Raw genomic sequence first — 14073 nt, 5'->3', positions numbered from 1 at the left:
GGCAATTTTCAGTGCTACTATTGTACATCAGAGACTGCTTTATCAGTTTGTTGAATGTTAAAACATTGGCGTGATGTAATGGGGTGTTTTATGTGAAATTCAGATTAAAAACAGAGAGGGAGAAGTAACAAAATCATTGAAAAAGCTAACCAAGGACAATGAAGAAGAACACATACACATATATTTGTTTACATGTTTGTATGTGTGCGCAGGGTGGGAAGTCGTTTTCCCACACTGGACGGGGATCAGTAGAGAGTGGGAGAACACAGGAAGCAAAGCCTACTGGGAATTTAAACCCTGAGGAATCTCATCTGCTGTTCATCAGCCATCAGTTACTCCTGCAAAACACACACACACACACACACACACACACACACACACACACACACACACACACGCTGACAAAACTCCCCATGTAGTAGTATAAACACTGCAGTTTAAAATAGCATTTTACAGCCTGAGCAACTGTTGACAAAGCACAACATTTTGAGAATATTCTGTTCTTGTTTATCTACCTGATCTTTGCAAATTAGCCTGTATTCTCAAAACTAATGCAGGGAGTAATTTCAGTGAAAATCAGGAAGTAGATTTAGCTGAAACAACTACAGTAAGACAAATATAGCCAAATATCACCAGCAGTGTGTTCAGTCATAACACTGAGCTGCCCTCAACATCTGTATAGTTCAACGAGCCGTGTAAATAAAAGTGTAGTGGGACCCAGAAGGATGCATTCTTTCTCAAGGACACAGAGAAACAGAGGGGGGAGGGAGACAGAAAGAAAGAGAGACATACCACAGACACTTGAGTACTCCGTCTTAAAGCAGGACGCTCTATTGTTAATCACCTCCAGAATGAACAACAGACCGCCAGTAGTTCATCACAACAGCCGACCTGCAGGTTATACCGACAGCCCCAGGGTTCGGAGCCGTGATAACCTTCTGATGTACGATGACTTTGGAGAGGAAAACTGTTGCTCTGGACGATTCCTCAGGTGAGTCTTTTACTTACATCCCCTACTAAGCCAGATGTTCATGTAGTGGGCATGTGTGTTTTTGTGTTCATCTTTATCTGCAGGTTTTGTTAAAATAATAGAATTATTATTATTTTTTTTACAATATTTCTTTAAATAGCATATTTGATTATCATGCCTACTGACAAACTGATCAAGAGGCATTACATTAGGCAATGAAATGCCTAAAGAGTTAGTGACAGTGTACAGTTATTATATTATACATGGTAACTAAAAACAAGTTGATGGAGGACAAAATTACATTTTTAATGTTTGTGATGTTACACAGTATCCAATAATAGTCCTTCAAATTCTTTAGGATACTCTTATACAGCATGTTTAAGGGGTCACTGTATGAGACATCAGAATGCAGGAAAATGAACCAGTATCAGATAATTATTTATATGAAAAAGATGTTATTTTAATTAAACTGGTGCTAGTGCTATACTTACTTTACCTGGAAAAGGAGATTTCTGTAAGTCAATACTGTAAATGGTCCATCAGCATAATGTAATTAGGAGTACTAAATGTGATATGATCTCCCTCCACTGTCTTCCCAAAAATTACAGCACAGTAGTTTTTGTAGCTTTTGTACGTGGATGCGAAATCACGCTTGAACGCACAAAATTTCCATTTAAACTTGAACACTTTACCTCTATTGGTATCTATTTTTAGATTTTTATCCAAACATGGTTCGTTACAGTGGTTGGGTTGCAGGTTGTTGCAGGGAAGTTACTGTAAGATTTCAGTTTCTTTAGAGTAATATTTAAAATCTAAACTGGGAAATCAGTATCTAATACTACAACAGTGTAAAGTCCTTGTTTGACTTTGATGAATGATGTCTTTCTGTTAGAAATCAGAGTATAATATATATTTGTTATGTCTCCTGACTCTATAGCAGCCACAGCAGCTCTGAGAGACAGCTCATGGCTCCTCTCAGTGCTGTTAAACGACGCCAGGCTCTTCGTGGTCCAGCCTACATGTTCTCTGCTCCCTCAATCAGCCCGTCAGAGGTCGAGCAGCGTTTCCTGGAGGCAGCTGAATACGGCAACATACCAGAGTTGCGGCGCATGCTGCTCCATGTGTCCGACTTGAACGTCAACGCTGTGGACTACATGGGCCAGAATGCATTGCAGCTGGCTGTAGCCAACGAACATCTGGAGGTGACGGAACTGCTGCTGGGGAGGGCAGATTTGGCCAGAGTGGGTGACGCCCTCCTTTTAGCCATCAGTAAGATGCATTTGTGTGTATACTAAGGCCAAACATACATTAAAGGGTTAATTATACATGGCAGGAAGCTGATGTGCAGTGCTTCCTTACTATCACCTAACTTATCACTGATTGTGTATTATGCCTTACAGTTTTAATTCAATTTATGATTCCACCAAATCTCATAAAGTCTAAAGATAACATGTCAATCCAGAGGATCATGGAAGATAGTGGTAATCAAAATAAGAGTAAATAAAGTTAAAATTGAGGGAACTGTGACACAGAAAACAGTTCTTAGTTTGGCCACAAAATAGCTTACTGTAATAGAATCAATTTATTAGGCTACCTAAACAAAATGCTGGACTTTGGCTTTGTTACCAGCTACCATAATAGTCAACATGCTAATTAAGCCAAACCAACTATTAGACCATACCATGGCTTTAGCTTCTAACATCAAAAGATTTTCCTATGGACTTAGTTAAGCATTAGTTTTAATTTTTTTTGTGATCCAACCAAACTTTCTCCACACCTGCTTTAGAGAGGGCAATTTTTTTTTACGAGGCTGACTAAATCCAATATAAACAAGATTAACTTAAAAATCAGCTTCCACACCAGCAAAACAAAAATCACATTGCATGAGTACAAACATGCTCACCTTAATTCTTCAAAATAAAGTTTTCGGTTAACCTCAATTTCCTATACAATAAAATTTAAATACTTAAATTACAAGAAGTGTTTCAAAAAGACAGGGCTGACCAGATACAGATTAGCAAGCTAACAAGATACACATACATGCACATCTTCAAATAAAATCTGATTTCTCAGTTGTAAAGCATAGTTCCTAAACAGCACAGAAGTTAACATTATATATCCTATTTTACTGTTGAGCCACTCAGCTTAATTGTTAGAAACATAAACCTCCAGTTTATTTGGCTGTAAGGTGATGGTGAGTAACATGAGTTTGGTGAATTTGCGCTTTGCCACTGTTTGAGTTTGTTACTGTAAAGCACCACTTTTGGGAAGGTAAAGCTTTAAGGTTGTTACTTTATTTTTATATAAAGTCATCACAAAAAAATGATCTTGTTAAATATCTTAACATCAAAAAATTAGGAACAATACATTATTTTTTATTATGAACAGTACTGAGGTCAACGGAGCCAGGCACCAACAACTGCTTTGTTCTTTGTTTGTGTGTTTGTGTGTGTGTGTGTGTGTGTGTGTGTGATAGGTAAAGGTTATGTCCGTATCACAGAGGCCCTCTTATGCCACCCGGCGTTTAGAGATGCCCATCGTCTGACAGCGAGCCCTGCTCAAGCCGAAATGTTAGATGACTTTTATGCTTATGATGAGGATGGGACAAGGTAAGGCAGTTACACTGCGTCATTAAAAATGTTGTGCCCTCTGACAGCAGTGTAACAGCAGCACTGGTGCAATAAATATCTAAAATTCTTGACTTGGGGGGCCTCCCGGATGCCCCTGACTGTTTAAAGGGCTGTTTTGTGATTGTTGCATGCAACAGAGTCAGCGACTTACATCCATTGAAATAAATAGTTTGACACATAACCATAAAACAGTAAATTGTTGTTTTTACACTTTGGTTTTGGTACAGTTTAAACTAATGGCATTTAATATATTAATTAGTGAGCTTCTTAGAGCCCCCCTAAATATCTAAAATTCTTGACATGTGGGGCCTCCCGGATGCCCCTGACTGTTTAAAGGGCTGTTTTGTGATTGTTGCATGCAACAGAGTCAGCGACTTACGTCCATTGAAATAAATAGTTTGACACATAACCATAAAACAGTAAATTGTTGTTTTTACACTTTGGTTTTGGTACAGTTTAAACTAATGGCATTTAATCTATTAATTAGTGAGCTTCTTAGCCCCCCCTCCTCAATTATTTGTGCTAAGCTAAGTTAGCCAGCTAATGGTAGTTTAGTATTTACTGCACAGAAATGAGAGTGATATTTATCCCTCACCAAATAAGTAATTCTTTGTATTTTCCAACATTTTGAACTTTTCTTTTTACAAACACATACACAGATATTCGATCTTAGTAATAAAATAAAGTTACCAAAAGGAGGAGGTGGAAGTGGTGGAGGGAGCTGTGGTAGCAAACAGCATTGTCATAAGGATACACCTGCATGTATATGATTGGACATTACAAGTCAGCTGGTGGCCAAACAGCTGGTGAATGAGCAAGTGGTGGTGAAGCATGAATAAAAACAGCTGATGCTAATTAGCTGATGCAACATGATCTATGTAAATGTATATGATCTTTATGTTTATGTACGCTCCCACAGGTTCTCTCACGACGTTACTCCCGTAATCCTTGCAGCGCACTGCCAGGAGTACGAGATAGTTCACACCCTCCTGAGTAAAGGAGCTCGCATCGATCCTCCTCATGATTACTTCTGTGGCTGTGACTCCTGTAACTACCAGCAGCAGTTTGATTCCTTCAGCCACTCGCGATCAAGGATCAATGCCTACAGAGGACTCGCTAGTCCTGCTTACCTCTCCCTGTCCAATGAGGACCCAGTGCTGGCTGCCCTGGAGCTTAGCAATGAGCTGGCCATGCTGGCTAATATTGAGAAGGAATTTAAGGTACAAATATTATTAAATTTCCTGCAGAATCATCACCACACTCAGTTTCTGTAATCACTGTGCACATGATCCTGTCAGTGCTACTGTAAATGTGTCCTAAAAACCAGCTCATCGTCAAGTAGGCTACACAAAAACTATATTTACCATGATGTCGCTGCCAACCAGCTGGCAGTAAAAGCTGCCAGTAAACACAAGAACGTTTTATGAGCCCTGAGAGAGAGGAAGCAGAAACAGATGGGGGTCTTGATCTTGTAGTCACTGTTGACATTGTTGGTCTGACACACACATACAACAACTATAATTAATACTGGCCTTACAGTAAGATAAGGCCAGGTACTGTACAAGAAATACATGTCAAAATCCAAATGCACTGCTCACACAAATAATTCATGTAGCCTTGGTATAAAGCCAATATTATGTCTCACTATAATAACTTTGATTAAGTTTTGAGGTCTGCAAACTTTTCCAGAGCTTTTGTCAGGGGAATATCACTGTCATTTTGTGTCACTTGGTATAGTTATATACGGTAAGCGAATTTGACTATAGCCAAAATCACTGGCAGCCTCTATCTTACACCAGTGTTGGTGCTATTGCTTCTTAAAGTAATGACCACATTTCCTCTAAAACCTAGAAACAATTCCCCACAAAATAATGGCATCTATTTTTGTGTATGTATTGTGTTAAGGTTAAAGTGCAAATAAAATAGTGACAAATGACAAATTCGGTTTTCCTCATTGTGTTCATAGAACGACTACTGCTGTCTGTCGAGCCAGTGTAAGAACTATGTGGTGGGCCTTCTGGATCTGTGTCGCAGCACGGAGGAGGTGGATGCCATACTGAGCGGAGAAACTGACTCTGAAGACAGCTATGATCTACCAGGTCGCCCCTCCCTCACACGGCTCAAATTAGCCATCAAATACGAACTCAAAAAGGTCGGTTAGCTCACAAACAGGTGATGACACAAAGAGAAAAAGCAAGTGTTTTCCGTCATATAAGGAATATTATCCATCATGTTTATATTGATTTCCTATTTATTTTACATCTTGTACAGTGGGGCAAAAAAGTATTTAGTCAGCCACCAATTGTGCAAGTTCTCCCACTTAAAAGATGAGAGAGGCCTGTAATTTTCATCATAGGTACACTTCAACTATGCGAGACAAAATGAGAAAAAAAAAAATCCAGAAAATCACATTGTAGGATTTTTAATGAATTTATTTGCAAATTATGGTGGAAAATGAGTATTTGGTCAATAAAAAAAAGTTCATCTCAATACTTTGTTATATACCCTTTGGTGGCAATGACAGGTCAAACGTTTTCTGTAAGTCTTCACAAGGTTTTCACACACTGTTGCTGGTATTTTGGCCCATTCCTCCATGCAGTTCTCCTCTAGAGCAGTGATGTTTTGGGGCTGTCACTGGGCAACACGGACTTTCAACTCCCTCCAAAGATTATCTATGGGGTTGAGATCTGGAGACTGGCTATGCCACTCCATGACCTTGAAATGCTTCTTACGAAGCCACTCCTTCGTTGCCCGGGCGGTGTGTTTGGGATCATTGTCATACTGAAAGACCCAGCCACGTTTCATCTTTAATGCCCTTGCTGATGGAAGGAGGTTTTCACTCAAAATCTCACGATACATGGCCCCATTCATTCTTTCCTTTACATGGATCAGTCGTCCTGGTCCCTTTGCAGAAAAACAGCCCCAAAGCATGATGTTTTCAACCCCATGCTTCACAGTAGGTATGGTGTTCTTTGGATGCAACTCAGCATTCTTTCTACTCCAAACACGGCGAGCGGAGTTTTTACCAAAAAGTTCTATTTTGGTTTCATCTGACCATATCACATTCTCCCAATTCTCTTCTGGATCATCCAAATGCTGTCTAGCAAACTTCAAACGGGCCTGGACATGTACTGGCTTAAGCAAGGGGACACGTCTGGCACTGCAGGATTTGAGGCACTGCAGGATTTGAGTCCCTGGCGGCGTAGTGTGTTACTGATGTCCCCCCGTGTGGTTCTGGGATTTTTGCTCACCGTTCTTGTGATCATTTTGACCCCACAGGGTAAGATCTTGCGTGGAGCCCCAAATCGAGAGAGATTATCAGTGGTCTTGTATGTCTTCCATTTTCTAATAATTGCTCCCACAGTTGGTGCAGGTCTACAATTTTGTTTCTGGTGTCCTTTGACAGTTCTTTGGTCTTGGCCATAGTGGAGTTTGGAGTTTGACTGTTTGAGGTTGTGGACAGGTGTCTTTTATACTGATAACAAGTTAAAACAGGCGCCATTAATACAGATAACGAGTGGAGCCTCTTAAAGAAGAAGTTACAGGTCTCTGAGAGCCAGAAATCTTGCTTGTTTGTAGGTGACCAAATACTTATTTTACCGAGGAATTTACCAATTAATTCATTAAAAATCCTACAATGTGATTTTCTGGATTTTTTTCTCAATTTGTCTCTCATAGTTGAAGTGTACCTATGATGAAAATTACAGGCCTCTGTCATCTTTTTAAGTGGGAGAACTTGCACAATTGGTGGCTGACTAAATACGTTTTTGCCCCACTGTAATTAAAACTTAAAAAATCACAGTGAACTTTATTTTATCACTTTTTTTCTTCTTCGTCAACGTTATGTAGTAATGCAGCTGTGGCAATGAATAAAAACTCTACATTCCTGATGAATTGAAGCAGACCCTGAGATTTAAGGTGCGAGTCTGCTGTCAAAAAAGCAGTGATTTCACACTGTTAAAAAGCAATCTCAGAAGACAAGCTGTAAGAGTGCATTAGTCACAGGGATGATGTGTATTTGTCATGTTCTTGAATTTAAAAATGGAACAGTGTGGCAGCTGAGCAGTCTTGGTGTTGCAACATCTTTGAATGTATAAAACGTTTTCAAAAGGGGTTCAGCTCTCAGCTACATCAAGCTATATCAATGATGTTAACATAAAAAAAAAAAACAATCGACAAATGAAAGTGATTTCTGTGGCTAAGAAAACAGACACACTTGAGCCAAATATGTTAATAATATATATTTAATATTAAAAAATGTTCTACATTTTTTATTATTATTTCCTTAAATCAGTTATTGAGTCATTTATTTACTATAATGGCATCTTTGGTCCTCCATACCCAAAAGCACATGTCACAGACAGGCAGGTAGGAAAAAAGTTTACTCAGTTCAAAAAGGCAGAGGATCTGGCATAGAGAGAGTGGAGATTGAGACTTGAGAGAGTGGCTTGAAACCGCTGTCCTGTTCTCTCATCCTATCACCACCCTTTATATTCCTGTAACGTATTTTCCCTTTAGTTTGTGGCTCATCCAAACTGCCAGCAGCAGCTGCTGAGTATCTGGTATGAGAATATGCCCGGCCTGAGACAACAAACCACTGCTGTCAAACTGCTGGTGGTGCTGGCGGTGGCTATAGGACTGCCTGGACTGGCTGTGGCCTACTGGATTGCTCCGTGCAGCAGAGTATGTAACCTTTATGCTCACAAATGTCACTCGTATGACTTCCCAAATACTAGACATTTAATTCCCTACAGGGCGTTTTCTTTTATCCTCCTGTTGTTTTATCTCTCTCGCTCAGATGGGGAAAGTGATGCGTAGCCCCTTCATGAAGTTTGTCGCTCATGCCTCGTCCTTCACAATTTTTCTGGGTCTTTTGATCCTGAATGCTGCCGACCGTTTCGCAGGCACCATCCTTTTGCCAAACATGACCCACCATCATCTCCCAGAAGGCGTCAACCTAAACTCTGACCCGTTGCTGCTCTACCGCATAACCACGACACCATTCACATGGATGGAGATCTTCATCATTTCATGGGTCATAGGTGAGCATTAGACGATCACGATGGAGGAAAATTGTGCCATGTACCTATGTATTAAATAATGCGACCTGTGCCGCTGCAGGTATGATCTGGGCTGAGGTGAAGGAGATCTGGAGTCTAGGGCCTGGGGAGTACCTGGTGGAACCGTGGAATTTCCTGGACTTTGGGATGCTGGCGATCTTCCTCGCCTCCTTCAGCTGCCGCTTCTCCATTCTAAGACATGCTGACTTAGCCCAGACCTATGTTCACACACACTACACAACACTGATTAATGTCACACTTCCTCCTGAGATACACTACTTCACACTGGGTGAGCAAGCTCACACACCTGCATACTAACACATGGCCACACTTTACATACCATAATGTATAAACTATTATATATATAAGTAAATTAGCATGAGGTGGTACATATAAGAGCATATATTCTGCTGAGACACTAGTTACGTCTGCCTGAATTTCCCTGTTTTTACTGGGAACAGGATAAAACAGACCCATTTTAGACTAATCACATTTACAAAAATAGCTTGTTTGAAGGCAAACAGTTGCTTAGTTCAGTGGTTCCCAACATTTTTGGCATGTGACTCCTTAAAATACACATAGTCTTGTGTACAGTTGTAATCTCTCAGTCACAGATTGCACATGTATTTAATCATGGTTGGAAGTTAGAAGAGGTATAACTATCCAACAGCAAAGATTTGAGAAATGTCCCCCAAAAGACTTTTTCATTCCTATATTCATAATAAGTTGTGTTCCAGTGGCTTTGTTGCATACATTCTTTGTGAAATGTCTACTGTGGTGTCCTAATGTACCCAATTTAATAAACTTGTAGAAGTGTACAAAAGTTTACTGACTGATTCACACTCTGTTTTTGCAGCACGAATCTACTGGTTGCCGTCAGATCCCCAGCTAGTATCGGAGGGCCTCTACGCGGTGGCAGTGGTGCTGAGCTTCTCTCGGATTGCGTACATCCTCCCAGCCAATGAAAGCTTCGGTCCACTGCAGATCTCTCTAGGGAGGACTGTCAAGGACATCTTCAAGTTCATGGTCATCTTTATCTTGGTCTTTCTGGCGTTCATGATCGGCATGTTCAACCTGTACTCTCATTACCTGGGGGCGAAGCAGAATGACGCATTCACCACGTGAGAGACACCCACATTTGTTTAAACATGCTTTAAGAATTTCCTATCTTCCTTTCTATTATTTGAACAATCTTGATCAAGGTTGGCTTTTTTGAAAACATGGATGTTATAAAAGCATAATTCACATTCTAATAATCACTTATAATAGAGCATCTTTAATTAAATCCACTGTAAAAGATACTTCAAAACAGTGCCCAACAATGACCTAGAAACCTCTTTTTCTGTTGCTTTTCACACAGAGCATTTTTAACATCTTCATTCAGATGATTTTTTGTGATAAATGTTTTATTGAAAAATGTACAAAATATAAATAATCACATCATATACACAGTTTTTCTTTTCTTTTTCCTTCCTAATAAAGTCCTTTGTACATACTTAGGCTTCATTCAGATGATTAATGGTTTGTTGGAATTCAAAAATAACTTTTCTCTAATCTCCCTCCATTTCCTTCTCTGTGCATGCATCTAGCCTGGAGGAGAGCTTCAAGACGTTGTTCTGGGCTATATTTGGACTGTCTGAGGTCAAGTCTGTCGTGATCAATAATGGACACAAATTCATCGAGAACATTGGTTACGTGCTGTACGGGGTTTACAACGTTACCATGGTTATAGTGCTGCTCAACATGCTCATCGCCATGATTAATAGTTCCTTCCAGGAGATTGAGGTTCGTCATCAAAAACTAAATCATCATGTACAAGCTCACAAATATTGACAGTGAAGTGTTATCCCGAATTAGTTGACTTACTAGAAATTTGCATAGAAACCCGTTGCCTTAAACCGTCTAACTTTTTACACACGGTGCAACTCAAAAAAAAACAATGTGTAAACTTTTCAGCGGCCGTAGCCGACAACGGCCAAGAGAGGGGGGCTGGGAGGGCTGGGAGTTTGCAGTGTGTTTAGCGATTGTTGCCGTTATTCTAAGCCAATAAAGTGTGTTCAGTCGGGTGGAAAGGATGGCAGGGTAATGTTACTTTTAGCCGTTCCTACCGTAATTCTAAGCCGAGGAAGTGTGTTAGCTACTCCGCTGTGCTGTGAAGTAATGTCTGGCTATGTGAGACAAGTGTCTAGCAACATTGTTGTGGATGCTGCAGTCTCAGCCTGGCAACCAACGTGAACTTCGAGTCTGGGGAGGAGGGGGCGGGGGAGACAAATCTCTCCAGTATTTTGAATTTGTACTGCAGTAACTATTTTAAACACTAGCAGTAAGTATTACATATTGCACCTTTAACAGATCAAGTTGTATTAACACTGAGCGGTATTAAGTTGATGCCCTAGACAAATCAAGTTTACATTAGTTGTCATTACTAAAAAGCATTAGTAAACATAAATAATTTTTTTCTGAAATCAAAATAATGTTAAAGCTTTAGTGCGTAACATTTTTATAATAATGAATGTCCGTTACATTCAAGCCATTGACTATTGGCTCCACAAAACTCTGTATTTCTCAGTTCAAAATAATTACCTCTTCTGAAGAGTCCATCATGTTTTTTTAATCCTTCTTGTCCTCCTTGGCTACTAGCAACTGCGTGGAGGAGGGCTGGGGGTGGTGCGCAAACACGGAAGGCTTGTATCATGTGGATGCAGTTTTGAACGTTTTGAAGAAATTCTATTGAAGAATTCCTCATGGGGGAGACAGAAACTACGCACCAGAGCTTTGAACATGCAAAGAAGCATGACAAATATAAAACATTGAACTACTTATACTAATAATATTTTCCTATTTACGTTAATTGTCCTTCACGTTTGGGAAATACGCTTCTTGCTGAGAATTAAATAGGAGGATTAATTACACTCTTAAGTCAGTATGCTAAATATGAAGTACAGCCAGCAGCTGATTAGCTTAGCTTAGCACAAAGATTGGAAACAGGGGAGCAAGAAGCGAATAAGTGTATTTCCCACAATGTCAAGCTATTCCCTTCAAACTCAAGTAGCTATGGTGGTGTGTTTTACTCTTTTCAACCTGTTTGTTTCCTTTCTTTCTTCTTTTTGCTTCCCCCTTTTCTTTAGGATGATGCTGATGTTGAGTGGAAGTTTGCTCGGGCGAAACTTTGGTTCTCTTACTTTGAGGAGGGAAGGACGCTCCCTGTGCCCTTTAATCTGGTCCCCAGTCCAAAATCTATGCTGGGACTGGCTACAGCCATCAAGTCCCTGCTCCTGCAGTATGTGGCAAGACACAGTGAGGAGAAAACTGAGACACAGCTCAACCAGGTACCACACAATATGGACATGTGTAAAGGCATAGCCTGAGCACCTCCCAGTGGTTTTACTGCTGCACCACAGGTTCCATCTCAGACCTGTAAAAAAGTTTATTTAAAAAAAATGAAATATAATATATATATCACAATTCTGTTCAATAAAGTTAATTTGAGTGTAATTTTCCAGCTTGGAGTAGGCAAAAATTCAGGATTTGGTGCTTCCATCAGCTCATCCAGATATCAGGTATGCTCTTTTGTGTTTCAATTTCAGACCAAAACATAATTTTGAACCTTTTATATACAAAAGAAAGGAAAAGCTCATAAGGTACAATACATTGCTGTACTATAACTACACAGCAGTAAACTACACTGTTGCATTTCCAAAAATACTTCTCACGTTAATACAGTAATACAATAATTAGTACTTCTGGATTTTAAACCTTTTATATAAATAAAATATATTTATTAAATATGAAATATTTGAATGTGGGACTATTTTACATCTAGTGTGGTGGAAGTTTACCTTGAAGCAGCAGAGTTAGTGATATTCATGATAAAATCAAAACGAATAACGACCGTTTGAGAATTAAACCAAAGTTTGGTCTTTGAGTATTTATTTACATTTGCAAATGGAGAAAACAGTTTCAAAGGTACACGCAGCACAACTGAAAATGTCTTTCTAACCTAAAATCTAAACATCCAAACATCATATAGTGAAGACCTCTGTTAAGCCACCCCTCTAAATTTATCTTTTAGTATGGCCATAGTTGAAAAGAGGACATCATTAACAGTCACACCATTGTCTCACCTTCCCCTCTGCTCTTTGTTCTTAACATTAGCCTAAACAACACTTTTATCTCAGGAGACAGAAGGAGACACGGTTTGTGGCCTTCTCGACTTCGTCTGCTAAAAAGTCAACAATGTGAGAAGGTTCAAACTAGTAAAACTAAATAATTCTACTGGGCTATATAGTTCACGGTTGCCAACTATTTTATAGTCTTTTGAATCATCACATGAAGAAGCTAAATCTTGTGGCGTTATAAAACAATCTTTAAACAAATGGTTAATATCATTAAACAAATGGTTAAAATAAAATTTGCCACCACACTAGCTTTGTCCAGTTATAGTATTGTAAATTCTACCTGTTCAAAGATTTTGAGCACTTTTCCCATCTCTGGTTGCAGATGATCATGAAGCGTCTGATAAAGCGCTACATCATCAAAGCCCAAGCAGACAAAGAGAGTGACGAGATCACTGAAGGTAAAATCAACACAATGAGACTGAAACTGAACTTAACTTGTTTAAATTGTTATATTAAATTTGGAAATAAAGCTACTCTTGTCACATAGTATTTTTTCTCTGAATCTTTTATTTTCCATTTTGAAATGAAAACTTTACATTTATGCCTTTGTGTGTTTTTCTTCAGGTGAGCTAAAAGAGATTAAGCAGGACATCTCCAGTCTGCGATATGAGCTACTGGAGGAGAAATCACAGAACTTGGAGACACTGGACGGACTGCTGAGGAGGCTGGGAGAGATCACCACACCTTCAGCAGCTTCAGTAGCACTGCCAGTCGCCCCGACTTATATATAAAACTGCACAGCTCAAAGAGTTTAAAGTGCCTCTTCTCTATCATTGAAGGTAGATACATTATGCTAGTGACAAAACATAGGAATGTATGTATGTGAATATAAAATTAAAATGTAGCTTGCTGATTGCATGATTGTTTCGTTTTTATGTTTATAGGGAAACAAAGTACAGTTGTAGGGTGTAGATCTTTTTAAGAGAAGACAACAGGACCATTTTGTTCTCCCTCACCTACGAAAAATACAGTCCATCACTATAAAAGTTTGAAGAATTATATGCAGTATAATTTGCAGATTGCTTTTCTTTTTTCTGCAATTGAAAGTACAAGAAAAAGCCTGTACCTTGCCAAAAATAATTTACAGTGCTTACCCTCATATTTGTAATCTAAATAATGATTTGTCTTGCACAGTGGCATTTGGTAGAACAAGGATATCTTGGTGAAAACTGTGGTGAACTAAAAAAAAAACATCTTTTTGTTTGGAGGAAAATGCATAATATGCATAATAAAAA

The 14073-nt window shown here is 39.2% G+C and overlaps 1 protein-coding gene across 2 annotated transcripts; it reads left to right on the top strand.

The window, feature by feature from the left end:
* Positions 1-746: 746 nt before the first annotated feature.
* Positions 747-13694, top strand: trpc6a (transient receptor potential cation channel, subfamily C, member 6a). Of its 2 annotated transcripts, none has more exons than XM_028594550.1 (14): positions 747-991; positions 1911-2239; positions 3447-3579; positions 4520-4820; positions 5567-5752; positions 8119-8283; positions 8399-8642; positions 8722-8949; positions 9517-9781; positions 10250-10445; positions 11789-11989; positions 12164-12220; positions 13161-13236; positions 13403-13694. In XM_028594550.1, the coding sequence occupies exons 1-14, from the start codon at positions 852-854 to the stop codon at positions 13567-13569; spliced, it is 2688 nt and encodes an 895-aa protein (XP_028450351.1). In that variant the 5' UTR covers positions 747-851; the 3' UTR covers positions 13570-13694. The 2 variants fall into 2 exon arrangements, with proteins under 2 accessions (XP_028450351.1, XP_028450350.1); XM_028594549.1 differs by having other exon boundaries at positions 1908-2239.
* Positions 13695-14073: the final 379 nt, after the last annotated feature.

The sequence above is a fragment of the Perca flavescens genome, chromosome 13 (assembly GCF_004354835.1).
Source record: "Perca flavescens isolate YP-PL-M2 chromosome 13, PFLA_1.0, whole genome shotgun sequence".
Taxonomy (NCBI): domain Eukaryota; kingdom Metazoa; phylum Chordata; class Actinopteri; order Perciformes; family Percidae; genus Perca; species Perca flavescens.
The sequence above is the reverse complement of the archived record's forward strand: the minus strand, read 5'-3'. Positions and strand labels throughout refer to the sequence as shown.

What these genes read in the sequence shown, in the direction of transcription:
- trpc6a (XM_028594549.1), top strand. Translation starts at nt 852, where the DNA reads ATGAACAACAGACCGCCAGTAGTTCATCACAACAGCCGACCTGCAGGT. An exon ending in TATGATGAGGATGGGACAAG is followed by an intron (nt 3,580 to 4,519) that starts GTAAGGCAGTTA and finishes ACGCTCCCACAG; the next exon opens with GTTCTCTCACGACGTTACTC. An exon ending in TCAAATACGAACTCAAAAAG is followed by an intron (nt 5,753 to 8,118) that starts GTCGGTTAGCTC and finishes TTTTCCCTTTAG; the next exon opens with TTTGTGGCTCATCCAAACTG.